This window comes from Drosophila persimilis, unplaced genomic scaffold (assembly GCF_003286085.1).
Source record: "Drosophila persimilis strain 14011-0111.01,24,50 unplaced genomic scaffold, DperRS2 tig00000124-arrow-pilon, whole genome shotgun sequence".
In the NCBI taxonomy this organism is placed as follows: Eukaryota; Metazoa; Arthropoda; class Insecta; order Diptera; family Drosophilidae; genus Drosophila; species Drosophila persimilis.
Window position 1 is genome coordinate 2607882 of NW_020825294.1, and position 20172 is coordinate 2628053.

Here is a 20172-nt window from a genome sequence, read left to right on the forward strand (position 1 = left end):
GACTCCAACCATGTGCACTTTCCTATAAAAAAGTCATGGGACAGGAGGCAGCGCTATAGGCCATGGGTCTATTTGGTATATGCTTATGGGCATGCTTGGCTCACGAGATAATTGCCAAAAGTTGTAAAAAAAACTTTTGTGTTCTCGTTTTTTTCCAAAATTTTTTCTGTTCTGTTGCTGGCCAAACATTTTTCAGCTAGTCAAAAAGTTGGACCGTTGGGTCAAGCTGTGTCGTGATCCCCATCCCCATCCAAAAGGGAGCAGGGCGGGCGGAAATAGAAGTTAGCTAAACATTTTATTTTATCTAATTGAGTGTGTTTAAAGTTTAAAGTGTGCCAAAGTTTGTTGTGCTTTCCGAACTGCTTTTGATCGCTTCCAGAACCTACTCCAAATCTGGCCACAAACTGTTGCACACACACACACACACACAAACGCAGTTACAGGCGAATCCACTTACTCCTTATAATGATTATCTTTCCAATGCCAGTTCTCACAGCTGCTGTCTGGCTGTGTGGCAGCTGTGGCACTTGCTGATGCTGTCGGTATTTCGGCTTACCCAACATTTTGATTGAGTTGGTCAAGTTTTTAATTTATTTTTCTCTTTGCGCGTTCGAGGCGGGAAATGAAAGCGACGCATGCAAATTCCAGCCACCTCGGTCAGGTCAATAACAACAAAAAACCAGCCCTGCAATGGTGACGGCCAAATAATAAAGTAACGCAAATGCCAATTTCCCGTCATATCGTCAATTTCGCATGCACACGTCGTATACGCAATATCCACTCCCCGTCCAGCTGGATTCGCTGTGTGTCCGCGGTGTGCAAATATAAAAATGGGCATTCCAAATTTATTGTGTTGTTTGCCACACTCGATAGACGAAGGCCAAAAAAGGCAACACTCCACATGGGTCGATCAGCACTCGTGGCTATCGAAATATAAAAATTCATTCAGGCCGGAGAATATTGAATGGTCGAGTGCGCAATTTGTGGAAGTGGTGGAAATTTTATGAAATTACCAAATGTTATGCAGAGTCCGTGGCATAAACAAACTATTTGAAACTATCAACAATTCGTTGTATTTCTTTTCAATTAGGACTCTCTTTAAGATCAATGATTATCATTCATATGTATGCTCGTGTATTTTTGTATATAAATTTCTTGTTTACTTTCACTATGGCTTTTCGCTTCAAACTTTCGGAATATGGAAGTCTTTAATATGTGTTAAAAATATGTGAAAACCCGCTTTAAGTGGTGGAACTTATTTTATGTAAATTTGTAATTTAAATTCGTTGATTGACATGTGAGAATAAATGAAAGAAAAAATCCATCGCTGAATACCATATCCGCTTGATTATTGTTGTTGAAGTGTCCTGATGATTATGCTGCGGTTGCTAAAGTTAATTTAACAAATTGAACTGTCAATTGACGTGCTGATACTTGCACGCGTTTGAGGTGAAATTCGTAAAAACTTTTGAAGGCACTCCATGCTGGGGCGATCATGTAAGCACACTCTTAGCTAGCTTAGCAAGTTTGGGGCCACAGCCTGACATTGATAACAATTAAACAAGTTTTGCATATGGTTTTAAGCTGAACTGTAATTAAAGCTTCCTGGCAAGTGGATAGCAAAAAGTAACAACAAAAACAAGCCAAAAACAGGAATGGGAACAGGAACAACAACAACAACCCGAACTGCAAGTGGTGGAAACTTTGCTGGGGAACTCATAACTTTTACTTTGAGATGGAGCCAAAGTGCAACAACAATAACCCCCAAAGAGTAAAACTTTTCTCCATTGAAATTCCCTCGAACCCGCACTCCACCCACACCCACACTCACACCCACTCACACACCCACTCTCTTTCCGTACTCTTTCTCCGAACTTATCTCTCTGGCGCTATATGCGTGTGGTGTTAATAATAAACCAAACCAAAAAAACCAAAACTTTTAACGAAAAGCAAATAAATTGCTTTTGCTTTTCGCATGCTGTTGTTGGTGTTGCAGCTGCAGCTGCAGCTGCGATTCTTATGCCAAAGTGTTAAGCGTGTTGGTTTTTGGTCTGGCATATGCATGTGCGTGCCGGATGCTTTGGGGAGTGTGGCAGTGGGGGTGACTGTACCGAGTTTTAAGAGCGCCAACAGCAAAAGTTTATGCTCTAATTTCCGAAAAGGAAAAATTAGCAAACTATTTGCACCATCGCCATATCATAAACATGGCTGGCGAAAGAAATTGCAGCAGGACGTTGCCAGGGCTCATGTGTGTGTGGGTGTGTCTGTGTGTGTGTGTACAGTTGGTCACAAAAGTCACATAAATTTGGAATGACAGCAGCAGTTTTACAGTTTTTCGAGGTCGTGTGGCAATAAACTTTTAGTCCTTCTTTTTTCCGGCTCCACAGCGACAGTTCCTCAAAGCGACGCACGATGACGGACAAGCCAGAGGACGTACAGGGAGTAAGAGAGGGAGAAAGAGGGAGATCGAGATACGGACTCGTAAAATATGTTTATGTCTGTGTTGAGTCAGTCCTGTGCTGCTGCTCCTCTCATAGGCCTACCGAGCAGTAGCAGCAGCACTCAAAATTAGTTTGCTGGTCTATGCTATGAAACTATGCCATGGGGATTATTTTAGTTAAATTGCACGACTGCGATTTGGGCTTGGTGGGGGTGTATGTCTGCTTGTGTGTGTGTTGGAATGTGGAAATGGATGGTGAATCCTTCACAGTGAAAATTAGATTTAAATGTTGCCTGAACCCAAACTTTTCCTAAAGCAGCTAGGAGAACCAGCAAATTGATATTTTAAGTACTTAAGCTTGTACACCCAGAAAAGTGTTTCTCTGTTTTAATTTTGATGCCCTTAAATTTTGCAAATATGACATTAATACGAAAATATATGACCTAGATATATTTTATTATTCAAAATACAAGTATTTCATATTTAAATTAAATTAATTAATATTTTCCACAAATTTAATATAATAGTATATTGCTTTTAAAGTGTTTAATATTTGGATTAAATATGGGCTGTATTAAAAAGACCTAGTGCCCACTTGCATTTATCTGTGAGTGGGATAACAGGGAGCAAATGGATCTGTTAGAATAATATCTTCATTTATTTTATCGTCGATGAAAATTAAATCTATTGCGCCCACGCATGCAAATCGGATAAACCAATCGTGAAACCGCGACACAAATCAAACCGGTAGAGGTGGCCGGGCTGGATGCACCATAAATGATTGCCACAAACAAAATATGTTTAAAATAAATAAAACAAAGTGCCAAAGCCGGGCACCGCACAACATGCGAAATGGTGGCTCTGCCACTCGGCCAGTATACGTACGAGTGAAATGCCAAATAAATTGTAATTAAATTGACAGACGACAGGGGAAAAAACGATTTCATTACCAATCTCCATCTCCAGTCACTCCTCTGAACCGGGCATACATTGCATTTTGTTGTATAAAACGATTTATTCGTTAATTATGGCAAACGAGCAGAATGGAAATAGTCCAGTCAACGCACTCGTCCAGCCAACTGACAGCAAAAATCAATGGCAAAGCGACCAGCGAATTGTGGCCGATTTAGCCTGGTTTAAACTTCGCTTTTAGGCGGCAGCGGCAGTGGCAGCGGCAACAACAAAAGAACAAAACGAACAACAAAATCCATGGACTGTGGCCACGGTTTGGTTGTGGGCTTTGATCTGATTCTGACCCGAATAAAATATAAATGCCGCATTTCTTCGTTTTCCTTTGGGGTTTCGCCCGTAAATGTTCCCGAGAAATGGGTGCTTTGAAGTGCTTTAGGATGTTGGACTTCTAATTAACGAATAATTTATTATTTTTTTGAATTGAATATTGAATACAAAACATATTCCTATTATCACAAGGAAATCGTATGAAAATTACTAGTATAATTTTTAGTTCAAGTATCAAAGAAGTAATGAGAAAAATAAATCAAATATTAGACAAGCTTTTGACCAAAAATTGAAGAGTCACTTGTAGCATCATGGGATGGGCTCTAGTACAAGTGCCGGCCTAATTAATGCGAATAAAGCCACTTTCCTCCTCCTTCTACGTCTTTTAACCCATTACCATTGGTTTAAAGAAGATTTTGTGAACAGGGAACGACAACAGCTCGCAGTACAACATAATTAGGCTTCTGGCAGTAAATTTTATGCCCAAACGAAATCGTCGCCACTTACACAGCCCTTAGCCTCCCCCCCCCACCAGGGAGGCACCCAACCATCGGGCGCCCACCCGCCATTCCACACCACTCCAAAAGCCGCCCATTTGCGTGCGTCGCTAATTAGTGTAAAATGTTTCCTGTTATTTACCTTTTTCGGTTTTGTAAGCAACAAAACAAACTGGAACAAGTAAGAACGTTTCACTCACGTACACTGTGGCTATTCCGACTAAGGGATACCCGCTACTCGGAAACTATCGGCAAAAACTCCTACAATGAGAAGTATGAAAGAGCTTCGAGGAGGCTTTCATTTATATTTGGGGCAGCTGGTAGACCTTGATCTGCTTGGGCATCCTCAGAGTAGGCACAGAATTTGTGGCAGTGGCGTTCCACAGGCATTCAGGCATTCTGTACCAACGCGGTCGGAAATGGTCAAAGGCAGTGGCACAGGACTGGGACCGGGCACAGCGACAGAGCAGATTGTAAATGAGCAACTGACGCTGGGGCGACGCATTTGTTGTAGTGGATACGATACGTTGTATCACAAAACCGTTTCGGTGTCGATTTTTATTTGAGCCAAGTTACGTGACCTGTGTGGCCAATAATGAGGGAGCGACGCGCCCAGCACCCAGCACCCAGCACCCAGCACGCAGAACGCTATTTGCTCAACAGTTTGTGCGCAAACGAAGACAAAATCAGCGCTAATTAACTCGCTTTGGAGCATAAACGCGCGCGCCCAGGACTCCATTCATTTGCGTTCAGATCATTCAGTCAGTTTTTCCGCGCTTAGCATGCAGAGCATCAGCCCAAGTGAACTGAACTCGACCCAACTCGTTGCCGCGTAAATTGCGTTTTAAAATAAATTATAATGATTATTATGTTGCAAACAACAGATGTCAGCCGCCCGACTGTTGCGCCCTTTCTCTCCGGCATGCCCAAAGTGGGTTGAAGCTGGAAAACATCTACTCCTTCGCTCCTTCGCCGCCACTCGTTAACGTTGGCAGGAGCCGGCAGCAGCAGTCGTTGTGCCCGTTTGCCACTTGGGTCTTATGGTGCAAGCATAAAAAATTTAACTGAACAACATTAACGCAAGCATTTTATGGCGTTGATCTTAATATTATTAAATCAGCGACGAGTTTATTAAGCGCTAAACAGATGAGAACGACAATTGCTTTGGATCACTGGGGAGGGTAAAATAAGTTCGAGTTGGACTGCTGGATTGCTAAGCATGCACTCATAAATTGTAGCCCATAAACTCTCAGCTACATCAGATTCATTCTGCGGTTAGTACAAAGACGGAGAAACATTTTTAATCATTAATCATGTTGCAAGGATGGAACAAGAGATTCGCTGACCCTGACCAGTATTCGGTTTTGTAGCATTAGTAGGAGTCTATTGAAAATAGTGCATGGTCTGTATTAAAGATTAGACGCTCTGCCACATTTATCTAAGTTTTTTTGCGATATCTAACTAGTGATAATGTACGATTATTCAGTACATATGTAGATTGGGATAAATAATGCTACGATGGTAAGTCTTACTCTGCAAATCGAACGATTCGCAATAACGTCTAATATTTATTATAGGAATGTTTTATTATAAACAATAGGCTTGTTCGCAATCTGACTTTTTACATATATGTAGATGATGATCTAAGATCAAATACGTATACGTATAAGATTATAAATACACTTGAGGGCAAGCCCCCTGACAAGCCCCTACTATAGATGCAAGTAAAATGTCAGAACCACAACGACCGAAAACCTTTTTATAGAATAGAGAGATATAATTTGAATTGTTTGTTATCTCGAAAAAAACATAGAAAGTGTAGTAATCGTATATTTCACATTTTGATTTATAAGAAAACTTGAGAGAACATCAGAGAACTAGGGGATCAAGTGAATTTCCTTAAACAAAAGCTGACGGACATTTCGGAGGCACCCAGTTATCTCCAATTTAGCAAATCCACTTATATGCATAGCAACCTTATTGCACGGAACAGACCCATTCCTTGTGCCTTGTAATTCCAGTGTTTCCGGATCTGGTTGGACTGTCATCCAGAGACGAGTCAACGGCAACGAACTTTAATTGCCAGTGGACCGACTAAAACTGGGGTTCGGAGTCCTGCGGAAGATTAAGATTAAACAGACCTTAAATTCGAATCAAATTTCTACGTTTTCGGCCCAATCATTATTTGAGCAAAAGTAAGCGAGATCGTGTAGACATTCTAGTATCAAGAATCCCATCGAATGCCGTCAAATGATGCACTTTCATAATGTTCCATTGAGAGAACTGTAACTGGTCTCTGTTGACTGGTTGACTGGTTGACTGGTCTCTGGATGACAGTCTAGCCAGATCCGGAAACACTGGAATTGCAGGGCACAAGGAATGGCTCTGTTCCGGGCAACCTTATGCTATGGATATCAGTGGAGTTGACGACGGGTAACTGCTGGCTTCATATTTTCCACTCAGGAGCTCTGCCACTGATTTTCGATGTTTTACTAAGTCCTCTTTGATAGCCAGCTGGTCTTGGCTATGCTTTAATTGAATTGAATTCTTCTTGGAGAAAAATTCATCAGGAATGTTTTTGCATGTTTCTAATCCGTTTGTACTGTCCGTAAATCCTTTATTATCTTTCAAGTTGGTGATCAGCAGTCGCAGATCAATAGTCCTAGATGCTAACTTTCTGCGACAAATGTATTTCTGGATATCCAATGGAGAGGGAGGATTCTCCTTTCAGAAAAATCCAAAAGCCGGAGCTTTTCATGTTTCACTTGACTCTCGCACAGTCGATGCAAAACCAAACTGACTGGAATGGATCCAATAGCCACATATAAATATAAATTATTTCTTTATTTGTCACACTTAATCACAATTAAAAATGTACATGTGTACATACTCGTACATATATTTTATTCCTGATAGCAAATTCATGATAAGAAACGTCTCTACTGCTGTGGTATGATCTCAAGCTATCAACTCAGTGAGTAATATTTTTTTGTATTCGTTGCATCAAATTTATATTTATTATTTAATTTGCATCTTTGATTGGCGATTTAATGATTTAGAATTAGAGTTAAACGTACTGTATTAATTCCTTATAATAATGTCGGAGGGGCAAACGGCATTTTCACATTTCGAATTTTATGCACCGCAACAAAGTGCCATTTAGAAACAATGTTATAAAGCTTCTAGGAATCGTAGCGCCGTGTACTTGTACTTTTATTTCATGAAGATATTTTATTTTCTCGCCCATTTCAGTAGGCTTCCTTTTTGCTGCATATCTGGTTGCTCCATTAATATTTCCAAGTCGAAGCTACAATTCGTGAGGTTTTTTTCCAATCCCAGGAAGAAGTTTTTTCGGAGCTTTACGATATCAATATTTTACGAAACCAATCCAGCTACGAGTACATCAAAACAGACAGATCAAGAACGCCCCGAACTTAAGTCTAGTGAATATATAAAACAATAAATATAAAGAGGTTCGCTGAACTTACATATAGATCGACAATACATAATACCTCGTGTAGGGGCTATTATTATATTCTGTTTTATTATCAACAATTGAACAGGATCTGAAAATGTACATAAATATGACATTCGAAATGCCTATGTATAATATACATATATATTATATTATAATTTTTAATAGGATTTGTTATCTCGGAAACAAAAGGCAAGTCAGATGCAAGCATGATCTATGTCACTGAATGATAATCAGCTTATAAGCTGATTTATAAGAAGACTTGAGTCTTTCATCTTGCATTCAGTGAGATTTAAGTCTCTCAACGGGAATATTAATTTAATTCGAAGTCATGCAAATACGAGTATATTGGATTCTGGTGCTTTTCTTCCTGCAAGTAGAAGCAGACATTACTCTATCGCCGGAAAATAGCGTCGAGAATAGTGCTGTGAGAATTCAGTGCATTGAGAAATTATAATTGAAATAAACTAATTAGTTGGGTATTCCGTTTCCAGCACTGTGAGATGACTCGCGATGAGGACGATGAGCGGTGTGGTGCCATATGCTATCCGATTGTGAAGCCGCTACTCCGGTACGCAGCCTTATGCCAGGGGAAGGATGCAACGATTAACGACCTCAAGGATAATATTAGAGAGAAAGATGTGTACATCGCGCAATTGAAAAGCAAGATTGAGCTTACCAATTCAATGGAAATTCAGCTGAAGGACAAGGAGACTATATTGCATCTGAAGGCAAACGAAATTGTGAAAATGGAGAAAGATATTGGAGATCGGGAGGCAGAAATCCATGAAAAGAAAGACCAGATCTCAAAAATGGAATTGCAGATTCAATCTAGAGAGACTCTAATGCAATCAAAGGATAAATTAATCAGAGAACTGGAGAATCAAGTGAATTCCCTTAAAAGAACACAGGGAAAGCTGGTAGACATCTCGGAGGCAAGCAGTTGTCTTCCATTCACCGATGCCACTGATATCCTTACCATAGAGTTGCCCGGAACAGGCCCATTCCTTGTGCCCTGTAATTCCAGTGTTTCCGGATCTGGCTGGACTGTCATCCAGAGACGAGTAAACGGCAATGAGAACTTCAATCGCACTTGGAACGATTACAAACTAGGGTTCGGAGACCTGCGGGAGAACTTCTTCCTGGGACTGGAAAAAATCCATCTAATGACCCTGTCCCAATCTCACGAATTGTACGTTCAACTTGGAAATGTTAATGGAGGAACCAGATATGCTCGCTACGACGATTTTAAAATAGGAAGCGAAGAAGAAGGCTATAAACTGAAATCATTGGGAAAATATTCAGGAACAGCCGGAGATTCACTAACTGAAGATAATCTAAACATGAAGTTTTCTACATGGGACCATAATAATGGCACGATTTGCCCAAAGTATTATGGAAGTGGTTGGTGGTTTGGTCATTGCGGAAAAAGGTACACATATTTTATGCCGAACTAACCTTATTAATTATTACTTATTTATAATATTAGTTTTCTCATTATTACAGCAATCTCAATGGAAAATATTATGAAAATGGTCAAAGGGAATCCGTTGGCGGTATTCGATGGGACTCTTGGCAATATGATATCTACAGGATCTCGCTAACATTTTCTCAATTGATGATAAGGCCAAAAACATAGAAACTTGACTCGAATTCAAGCTCTGTTTAAAACCATACTAAAAGTATCTGAAACACCAATAAAGTTCTAAATCTTACGGGAAATAATCCTTCTGAATCACGCACTAGGAATTTGAAGAAATTAAACTAAAATTTTAGCTATTCCTAGCTGTTTCTTAAACTTCATTCTGATATGTATCTAAGAGTGTATCTGTATCGTTATCTAGATAGATTTATCTCGCTCTGTATCTTTATTTTTATGCGTAGATCAGATTTTAAGTTTGTGTTCTTTTTAAAAAGAGCGAACGGTTTAAAAGATATATGCAAGAATATAACCAGACGTTATGTTACCAAAATAAAAATGATTTTGAGGTTGCGGTACAAAATATTTAATTTCTGGTAACCGGGTAGAGCTATCTGTATAAGTATTGAGCGTTCCAATTTAATACAATTTCCTGTTTTTTTTGTTATGAATTTTTGTTCGTTACTGGCGTTACATTAGAAAATTCCGGGTTAATAAAAGTTTAAAATATACCGTTAGTCGAGATTGGGAAATTTTCTGGGACTATTTCAGATAGTTCAATATATAAGAGTGACTTTAAGGAAAAACTTTAAAAAAGAATCATTTTTCCTATAGAATATAATAATAAAGGAAAACATGTCTTTAAAAATTCTAAAAAAAACTTAAGTCCAATAAAAAATTACCAAAAAATAACATAAATAATAAGAGGTCCATTCTATTATCAAAAATAAGCTTGATCTGACAATCCACATAAGGATGTCATTCCAATAGTCATTCAAGTAAAAATCATGCAAATATATTGGATTCTGGTGTTTCTCACGAATTGTTCTAGTAGCTGTAGAGTCTCTATCTCAATAAGTATTCGTATCTGCGGATTCATCTGTTTCTTTATCATTATTCATAGCCGTGGATATACATATCGGTAAACGAGTGTACATGATGGCATCCACAGCCACACAGTGTGCAGGCCAAGCCAAATTGAGTATCCGCCGCGAGGACCGACAGAGTTAAAATAACTGCAACTACGAGGGCATAAGTTAATCAGGGTCGAGCTTTTAAGTGGATTACACACATGCGAGTCAGTCCTTGTTAATTGGAGCAGAAGTGCCGGACTTGAGGATACTTCAGTTAAAGTTTTTTAAAGAAAAAAATTCAGCTTAAATGCTTCTCGGTGACCCACAGAGGTGTTTGATGGCAAGGTTAAGCTAAAAAGACGACTCCTTCCGCCACAGGCCGTTTTGCCTTGACATTTTGAAGACATTAAACTGAAACTGCTGGCAGACCACAGGCCAGGCAAATGGAATGGTATGGAGTCGGTATGGCAGCAGGGCCGGGTCGGGTCTGGTCTGGTCTGGTGTGGTGTGGTCTGGCATGGTTGAGAGCAGCAGATTTCCCCAAAGACAAAGACAACGCCTGAACGGCAGTTCTCGACCCTACGGCTTGGAGTCTGGGCTTCTGGGTTGAGGGGAGTGGGTGGTGGGGACTGGGTTCCTGGGGTCTTGGGTCTGGGCGAGTTCAAGTTATGAATAATTAATGTCTGTCTAGGTGTGTGCGTGTGACCGTGTGGGCGTTCTCAAAACGGAAGCTGTCTTAGCTATCAGTCTGTGTGTGTGTGTGTGTCTGTGAGCACGGGATCGTTCGTGTGAGCGAGTTGATAATTTGTTATAATTGCCGGGGGACGCCACAGGTCAATTTTGTGGGCGTTTATATAAATTTACCAAGAGAAGTCAGCAAAGGGAAACCGTCTGTGGTTGGCAGAAAAAAAATATATATAAAAATAGTTGAAAAGTCGACCAACTAATCAAATTATGGTAGCAGTGCTGGTCTTAACTATTGAAAGGGGCCGTAAAGATGGATGAGAGGATTTCTTGATTGCTTAAGAGCTTCGTTTCAAGTTTCATAACTATCTCTCTATTGAGTTTGAAAGCTATTTCTGTTTATTTTATTTCAATAATAAATACACAAGTCAGATTGATTGGTCAGTTGACTTCTACTTCTTTCTACTTTCTATATAGAATGCGGTATTAAAGAAGATACTAATTTTGAATATATAAATATATTTTCTCTTTGATTTTCCCTAGACTCCTGCATTTACAACTAAGCTCAAGAGAAATGAACAAAGTAAAAGTCTTACGTTAAGAGTGCAGAAAATCTGGAAGACGAGCCCAAGGTCGTTGAAAGTTCTGACCGCCTTTTCGGACGATTTCTTGAGGCACCTCCTGATGACCATAAATACCTTAACAGCTTATGCTTTACTTAAGTCACCTCAGCAGTTAAGAACCAAGTCAGAGCCCGGACAGGACACGAGCATCGCATCCCCACGAGAGGACCCAGCTGCAGTTGGCTCTGTAAGCACATTAAGCGCTTTTGCAGGTGGTCCAAAGGTGGGGTGGGGCTGCAAAGGTGGTAGAGAGTGCATGTACGTACGCTCGGGTGTGGCAGTCATTTAAGACCCATATTACGTTCAAGCGCGCACAAAAAGCAAACTTTTTTCATTTTTATTTTTTTTTTTGCAGTGCCACAATGAAATAAGCGAGTAAACTCAATAATGCACTTGGCGCACACAACACACACAATTGCCTGGCTCAGGCCCCCTGCATTTCCCACTGCACTCCACACACAAACACTTAATGCTTTTGTAGTTGGTTTTTTTTTTTTTAACGCCGCCAAACGCTTTTAAGCCCATACGGCGAAACATATGGCAGATGTCGTAGCCATTTAACTGCAGTTGTTGCTCCTGCTGCTGAAATGTATGTACTCGGACTCCTACTCGTACTCGTACTCGTACTTCTGTGCAACTTTTTATTGAGCCTTTGTTTTAAAGTTCTCCATAGATCTGTTCAATTGATAGCTCTTGGGGCGCATACTCAACGGCTGAATGGCCAATGTGTCAGTGACAGCTGCCAAGTGGACCTACTCGGACCTCCGGTGTACCCCACAAACATTAAACACAAATAATTTAATTCAGGTTAATCCATACATCTGCAAAAACGTATAAATTCCTTGGCATTTCAAGTTCTGAATGATAATGGGATTCATCTTTTATTTATTGACCGAGTGTATGATTTAAAGAGCACAAAAGATCATAAAAATCTCACCAGGGCAGTGTTAAGTGGGAGTGGCTGGGGCCAAGAAGCCGCAACGAACATCGGCGCTTTATGAATTTATGCTTTTTGTTGCCAGTTAAAATGGCATACAAAATTACAATAAATTTATAACCGCCATGACCACAAAATGTGGTCAGCCAGACAATAAAGTTTTCTCCCAGATACGAGTGGCCAAAGTGCGGAAAAACACCGAACAGACAGCGAACATAAATAAATCAATTTGGACAAGGAAAATATACTGCACTACGGACAACAATAAGCGCAAAAAGGGACTCCGGCTAGTTGCAAAATAGTAGCAAAGCATTTAACTTTCATGGCTGTCAATTCAATTGAACTTCATTTTTTGTGGCACCGAACAAAACGAAACGAAATTAGAACAATTGAATTGTAAATAGTAGAGCAGATGAAAGCAGTTGCGGATGGGTTGAGTAGAGGGTGGAGACCAAGATGATGATGATGTTGATGATGATGCTAAGGAGTGGGAGCCAAGGATAGCCACCAAATTGAAAATGTTTGTCACGTATTTTACAAATTCACTGCGACGACCACACTCTCCCTCCGTTGAATGAAACTGTATCTGTATCTCTATCTGTGAGACTGTAAGACTGTAGGACGTGCATGTATCAGTATCTCCATCGATAGATAGTTGCCTTTTTGCCGCAATCGGCAGAGGTATGCCGGCGGGTACAGGGGGCTGTGGTTGGTCTGCAGCAGCATCGATTGTTCATTGATATCTTTTGCGGCTTTTTGGTTGAATTTATTTTTAGTTTTTTTTTCCTTTATTTGGTTGTGGTTGCTGTTGCCGTTGCCGTTGCCTCTGGGGAGCTACGCCGAGATCTTGGATTATAATGCAGGTCGTGTCCATGTGTGCATGTATTCCAATAAGGTAAAGCCGCATCGAAATTTTTGGCCAAGGATAGCTATGACAATTTTGAGCTGCAGAACAAAGTGAATTATAGTTGACAGGCGGCTTTAAATTGCCATGGGAATATACGGATATCGACATATGTATGGATATAGTGTACATACTCGTTAGTAGTTATGTAGTTGCTGCATGTCCAAAATACACAACGAAAAGCAAGTAGAAGAAGCAATATATGGAAAAAAGGATTTTGATCTAGTCTACTACAGGCATTGTCCACTAAAATTTTGATTGGTCTGACGTTTGAGCTTCTTAATTTGCCTGCAAGTTTTATACATCTTCCTTGCCATCTACCATCTAACCATACATACATACCATCCAATCGGAAGTACATACATCAAATTGATTCCTTGACATCTGTAAGTTAACTCCAAACATTTTTCAAGTATTTCAAAAACTCACACACAATCCTCGCTTTGGATTCCGTGCTACAGTGCAATCATTTTGCGGCACATCCAGTCGTATAAAAGTCAATTTGAAACAATTAGAGAATGGGTCTCAGTGGTCGTGCTCTGGGGAAATTATGACGAGTAGAAAAGTGAAAAACAAAAAAGGAAAATCTCTGAAAAGTTTGACCAACTGGCACTAATAAGCGCTAATTTAGTTAGCCCTGTAACAGGAACAGGAATAGAAACAGGAGGAGAAGTGGGCCGAGGAGCCGCTTCCGCCGATGCTGATGGCATGCCAAAACTGACTCGAGACTGATGCCGGAGAGGGATTTTGAGAGGACTTGCGAGATGCTGCTCGGACGATTTAACAAAGTCGGTGCAGCTCAAACACTAATTCCATTCATTAAAAAACTTTTTATATGCCAATTTTTGTTTTAGTCGCTCGCCCCGCTCGCTGGCCGACACTTGGTTGCCTTTCTGCAGTTTTGCCTCTAACGTCGCAAAGTTTGCAGCTACTTGGCTGCCATAAAGACAAGCGGATGCCTCCTCGGCTGGTGGCTGGTGGCTGGCCCTGCATCCGTCCATCCACTCTTGCGCCGAGACAAAGCCCGTCACGAGACGAGAGAAACGGGTGAAAAAGTCTGATAACTTCCTGAGTAGTAGTCCGCTGTACATCATCAGTCACATAATGAAGTAGTTGCAGCTGCTGAAAATACGAGTACTCGTAACTTTTCAGTTTATGGCTTGTCCAGGCCCTGAGACAAATGTGTGCAGGAAGACGAGGCGGCGGAGTAAATTAATTAAATTTCCTCTCCGGCTACGTGGTATGCTAAACAGCCAGTTGTTGTCGTTCTCCCGGTTATCCTGGTTGTGGATGGTTCGCTGTGGTGCCTGTTGGCCAAGGTTCGCAGCCAGACGATGGACTATTTAGATGGGTGATAAATAATCACAAAATTTGGTAGACTCGAATAATGATGGACAGAAAATTATAAATACATTTCAATGCATATATGTAAGTAGGTCAGGCCTCGAGCGGGCTGGCTTGAGAGTGATTAAATAACTATTTTAACTATGAAATGCATCATAAGGTACGCATGAATGGTATTAGTGTTTAATTATGTATTAACAATAAACAAGGTTTATACATATATCTGAAAATACTTTGCAGAGGGTGGGTCCTATTTCAGAAAATATGCATTTAAATACCTAAGTTAGATTATCCAATATCTTTCGTTTTGCACGTTTATATAAGAGGGATATGGGGAGCCAGAGTAGAGAATATATGAAATCCCTTCAAGTACATTAAGTATACGCCCCACAAAGTCAGGCACTTTGCCAAGCAGGGGCTAATGTGCAAGTAAGTGTGGATAAGTATATAATCGGGGCACAACTGCAATGACTGCATTGCAGTCATAAACTCGCACCAAATATCAATTTATTCACTTAATTAAGCACATATGTGACTGCGACATTTTCCGAAGGGAAAGGAAAGTGCCAGAGAGAAGAGGAGCGAAGAGGCAGCTCAAAGCCAATTGCAATTTTATGAGCTGTTGAAAATGAAGTATGTTGAATGAGAGAGCGGTATGGGATGCCAGCTCCACTTCACAACCCATTACGCTGATTGGCTTTTAATGTTTATCAATACATTACGCAGTCAGTAGCAACAGCATCAGCAGAACCGATGATGATGCTGCTGCTGCTGCTGAAGAGCCAGCCGGCGGAGATGCAGCAAGTGGAGGCGGAACTGAAGACAGAGTGGGCTTACGACATGCGGCGTGTGGCTTGGACTAATAGGCCGACGAGGTAGAGCCAAGACAAAGTTGATAGCTGTGGTTTCTGTGGTCAACAGAGAGTGCCCTTTAAATATGTATGACCAGCGATAACACCGGCAAGGTACACTGTACTCGCATAGTTGTAGGCCTCTTGCCGTGTCTGTCACTCATAAATTTCCATTATCACATGCAAAACATTTAGGCCGCTATTATTTTCGTGCAAGAATTATAAGATGCACCATACACAGTCATGCCCCATTTTGCTCAGCCGTTGGAGGAGATCCACCTCCTCCTCTGCTAAGTATTCCTCGTCCTGCAATTTTTTCCTTGTGTGCATAATTTATATTTTCAGCGAGGGGCAGCGAGACTTAGCAAATGCCACACAGCAGGTTCAGCTGGTCTGGTCTACAGTGCACACAGCACAGAGCGTAGGCAAGCCAGAGTGACCATATTTAACATTAGGCCGGAACTGTGGACAAAATCCTATAAAAATCTGCGACTGAATGCAACGGTCTTAATCGATTTTACAGTAGATCTGCAAATCTACCTGCAATGGTATCCAAATCTTCGTCCAAGAGTCTAGCTTTTATTTCGACTTCTAATAAGTTTTCCTAAACTTAATGCTCAATGAAATTGCATTACTGTACCAGCTTCAATTTAAGTAAAAGTTATTTCAAACTTAATTAATAATAATTTAATCAATTAACTTTTGAGGGCCCATTGTCAGGCACGCCCTGGACTCTCCACACTCTCTTCTAATTTGGTTAACACAAGAATCCCAATTGTTGTTGCAAATATATGCAAGAATAACTTTGAATGAAATTATGTGGAAAATTTTGCTGGGGCTTCCCACAGTTCATCAGATGACAAAAGAAAAAGGCAGAGGAGGAGCAACCGACTAGAACTGCCATGCATCATCATCATCATCATATTCAGCAGGACCAGGACCAGGAGCACTAGGAGCACCAGCAGTGGCAACAAAAACTACACCAACAAGCTATACTAACTAAATCCTATTATGAACTTTGAGCTTATGGAAAGACTTCAAGCGGCGCATCGTCTGCCACACGGACAAACTTAGCAGTCCTGGAACCACTCGGTCCCTGTCCCTGTCCCTATTCCTGTACCTCTACGAGTGCGAGTATGTCCGGGTGTCTGGGTGTGTGAGTGTTTGTTAGCAACATTTACACTTCTGCATAATTAAGTTATGTGCACGGCACTACAACACACAAAAACATATATGTACATACAAATATATGTGGGGTCCACCTTTGGTCTGACATTTTGCGGCTGCCCGAAGTTTTTCATTGCGCATACGCCGCATGAACCGACGCAAGGTTATGCCGCTTTAATTGTTATAAACTATGTATAAATTAGGCAGCTCCATTAAAGTATCGCACTTTAAGTGGCAGCAACTGGGATTGCGCTGGGGTAACCAGAAGCGCAGGAGCCCCGAACTGCAGCGCACAGATGTTGGCAATTTGAAATTTCTTGCTTGGTTTGGCACAATTTCCGTTCTCTGTTCGCTCTCAATTTATCAGCTGAATGTCGACGCTGTGCATTGAAAACAATTGGCAGCTAATTTTGCTGAAAATTCCATTCCATTTTTTATGCTCGTTTTGTGCAACTGAGTAACGATACCCGGACTGAGATGCTGAGACGCTGGGTCCTTGCCGGCTCGGTTCGGGCTAGGGAAGAGAGCATGGACCTCCAGCCACAGTCAGCCAGTGAGCCAGTGAGCCAGTGAGCCAGACAGGCGATTGCCTCTGGCTGGCGGTTTCATCTACATTGCAATTGTAAAATGCAAAATACATTTCTAATGAATATTGAAGTGTGAAATTTGAATTGATTGCATTTGATTTGTGGATTTGCAGCTGGATATTTACTTTGAGGCGTTCCATTGATGCGGACCGGATTGCAGCCGAAAGGGAAATGTCAATGGAAAATGGGAACAATTCTGGGAGCCTTTCGATATTCAATTGAGCAGCCAGCTGCCAATGAAGAAGTGGTAAATACTCGTAGGAAGGCGATGTTTGAGGCACTTTGATAAGTCCAAATGTGGTCTTCATCATAGTAGGAAAACCCCTGAGACTTTTATCCTTTTTACTGACATTGCATAACGACATAATGGACAGACGTTTATCCAGGAAAACCATGTTGGATGCACCTTGAAGATGTTTAATTCAGTGGCTAAATCCCCTTTTATGGTCCTTATTGCACTCGGAATCTAATACAATGGGAATAACTCTTTGAAGTATTGGTTGGGAGTTTGGGGTAACTTTAGTCGTATTTACTGTAGAACTTTGAGCATCTGTTCCAATTAAATTACGTGAATACAACACAGTTCGTTGTTCGAACAATCGGACGACTCAAATGTTAGGTAGGGATGCCGTTCCATTTTTGCACATTGGTTGTGTGCCTTTGAGATTGGCACACATTCACCTCCGCTGCCTTTACAAGCTGGTAATTAAAGTTGTATAATTAGTAGTGTTCATTCGGGTATTATTTACTTACGTCTGCCTCCGTTGGAGAAAGAAAACAATATGCTTAACATCAAAGACATAAAAATATACCTATTCAGCCTCATCATAGTTCCAAGTGCTTCGAGGAATGGCGATTCGGTACCACTTTTTAAGTTCTTATAGCACCTCGAATCTAATTCATTCGTTACAATTGACATAACAATTGACACAAATGGTTTAATGTTTAAGTTAAGTATGTTTATTTTCTGGGCAGGATCGATCCGACACGTTCCTTGATTTGTCGGTTTTAACTAGGTACTACAGGCGTATGAAAATGAACTTTGCAGGCTCAAAATAAAAGCTTCAACATCCTAGAGCTACGCTTAGATTGGAGATTGGTTTACGTAACACATTAAGGGATTACTCCAGTCTTCCACACACTCATATATCATATTTATAGCACCCCATTTTTTTGGACAAGTCTCGGCACAGTATCCTGTTTTCATCCTGCAACCTGTAAATTAAAATTGCATATTTAATATATACATATTATATAAAAAAGTTCTGGGACGTCGTCGTAGTGGTATTTTACTTACTATTTGACTTATATTACTTACTTATATACTTATATTGACAGTTCGAGAGAGGAATACCCGCGCTCAAAAGGAACGTTAAAAATAAATATTTATGCAGCAGTAGCCATTGTTCAATGTACTTTGAAGACTTAAGATTCAGTGGCTAAATCCCACTTTGAGAGTTCTTCTAACACTTGGAATCCAATTCATTTTTTACAGTTGACATAACCCATTGGAATGTGTCGGTCAATGTATTGTGTAAGATATTAGCGAATGTTATATATGTTATTTAAGATAATTTCCGTCGTATTTATAGTAGAACGAGGGGAACTTTGTGAACCGCGGCGAAGGCCGCGGCTCTACTTTATACCCGGTACTCAGTCAGTAAATATGTGAGCTTATGATTTATGTAATTTATGTGTCTGACCTTGGCTACAATAAAGATCCGATCTGATGCTGTAGTGTGGTAGATATGGTCATTCTCTACGAACCTGCTGATCAAGAATACATATACTTTATAGGGTCGGAAAAGGTTCCTTCTGAGTGTCACCCACATCCACTTTCACCACAAATATAACATATTTCTATAATTCGAGTATCGGGTATAAAAATTGCGGTCCACAGTTGTTCTTTTGTCATGTGAATGAATTAAAATTCATATATAGAAACCTTTGAAAATTAATTACATGAATGGGGTATTTTGTATATAAAATAAAAACATATATAGACACGGTTTAAGCGTTTATAAACGTTTCTAGTTAATATTTTGAGCTAGGTACGTCCAACAGGTACTGCCGATGCTAGTTCACGCTTATGATGCTCCGGGGCGTCGCTTAGCCGAATAAATCTTTCACACAACAGAGTAACGGCCGGGAGAAGTCCTCCATACATTCCGCTCTGTTGCGTATATAGCTCATATCTGCTGGACAGCGTTCTCGACACTCCCCTGTGTTGTCCCTGCAAGCTGAAAAGTAATCTTGCCTATTCGATTTTTCAGTATTTGTATTATTTACTTACATATGTGGCCGTTTGAGAGAAGAAACCAGACGCTCAGTATCAAAGTTAATAAGAGATATTTATACAGCAAAAGCATTGTTCCATGTACTTTGAGGTCTTACGATTAAGTGGCCAAATTCCACCGAAATAGTTATTTTCACTGTTCGAATTTAATTCATTCGTTCCAAATTTCACGCCAAAGTGAGTGTGACGGTGAAACTGGGGTTCCGGAATCTGGGGAACTGGAACCTAGCTTCTACTTATGAAAAATAATATCGCAAGTTGCAATCAGTGGCAGGGCGAAATTGTTCTGCATAATTGCAAAAGTATTGCAATTTGGCATCTTCCGCTTTTGGAATAGAGTCTACTTCAGAAATAATTGAATTATCCATGCTGCAGTCGTAGCGAAATCCTTGCCAAGCCACAGGACGAGTGGGTTGCCAAGAGAAGGGAGAGGAGAACAGAAGCCCGAAAACGGAAAACCGAGAATCCCGGCTACAATCCCGGAGTCATGTTTTAATAATTTCGCAGCAACAATAACGCTGGGAAAATTCAATTTTATTCAATAATATTAGCTGCTGGCTCTGCCAGTTTGTGGTCGCCAACTTTGGTTCCTGTTTGGCTGAAACCGCAGTGGGTCGTGGGTCCTGGCCCTGCCC

The 20172-nt window shown here is 40.6% G+C and overlaps 1 protein-coding gene and 3 long non-coding RNA genes across 4 annotated transcripts; 1 reads left to right on the forward strand and 3 right to left on the reverse strand.

The window, feature by feature from the left end:
- The first annotated feature begins 7982 nt into the window (after nucleotides 1–7982).
- Nucleotides 7983–9361, forward strand: LOC113565413 (fibrinogen-like protein 1). The gene is made up of 3 exons (XM_026987327.1): nucleotides 7983–8078; nucleotides 8146–9083; nucleotides 9158–9361. Exons 1-3 carry the CDS (start codon nucleotides 7983–7985, stop codon nucleotides 9288–9290), a joined length of 1167 nt encoding a protein of 388 aa, XP_026843128.1. The 3' UTR covers nucleotides 9291–9361.
- Nucleotides 9362–17642: 8281 nt separating this feature from the next.
- LOC113565485 lies at nucleotides 17643–18055 on the reverse strand. The gene is made up of 2 exons (XR_003408610.1): nucleotides 17995–18055; nucleotides 17643–17940 (listed from the first exon to the last, which is right to left on the reverse strand). It is a non-coding gene; the product is annotated as an uncharacterized LOC113565485 (long non-coding RNA).
- A 123-nt stretch (nucleotides 18056–18178) lies between these two features.
- LOC113565486 lies at nucleotides 18179–18619 on the reverse strand. Its single transcript, XR_003408611.1, has 2 exons — nucleotides 18560–18619; nucleotides 18179–18456 (listed from the first exon to the last, which is right to left on the reverse strand). It is a non-coding gene; the product is annotated as an uncharacterized LOC113565486 (long non-coding RNA).
- Nucleotides 18620–19177: 558 nt separating this feature from the next.
- LOC113565484 lies at nucleotides 19178–19603 on the reverse strand. Its single transcript, XR_003408609.1, has 2 exons — nucleotides 19535–19603; nucleotides 19178–19481 (listed from the first exon to the last, which is right to left on the reverse strand). It is a non-coding gene; the product is annotated as an uncharacterized LOC113565484 (long non-coding RNA).
- Between the last annotated feature and the right edge of the window lie 569 nt (nucleotides 19604–20172).

Coding starts and splice junctions, on each gene's coding strand:
- LOC113565413 (XM_026987327.1), top strand. CDS start 7,983: ATGCAAATACGAGTATATTGGATTCTGGTGCTTTTCTTCCTGCAAGTA. Junction 8,079..8,145: donor ATAGCGTCGAGAATAGTGCT/GTGAGAATTCAG, acceptor TTCCGTTTCCAG/CACTGTGAGATGACTCGCGA. Junction 9,084..9,157: donor TTTGGTCATTGCGGAAAAAG/GTACACATATTT, acceptor TCATTATTACAG/CAATCTCAATGGAAAATATT.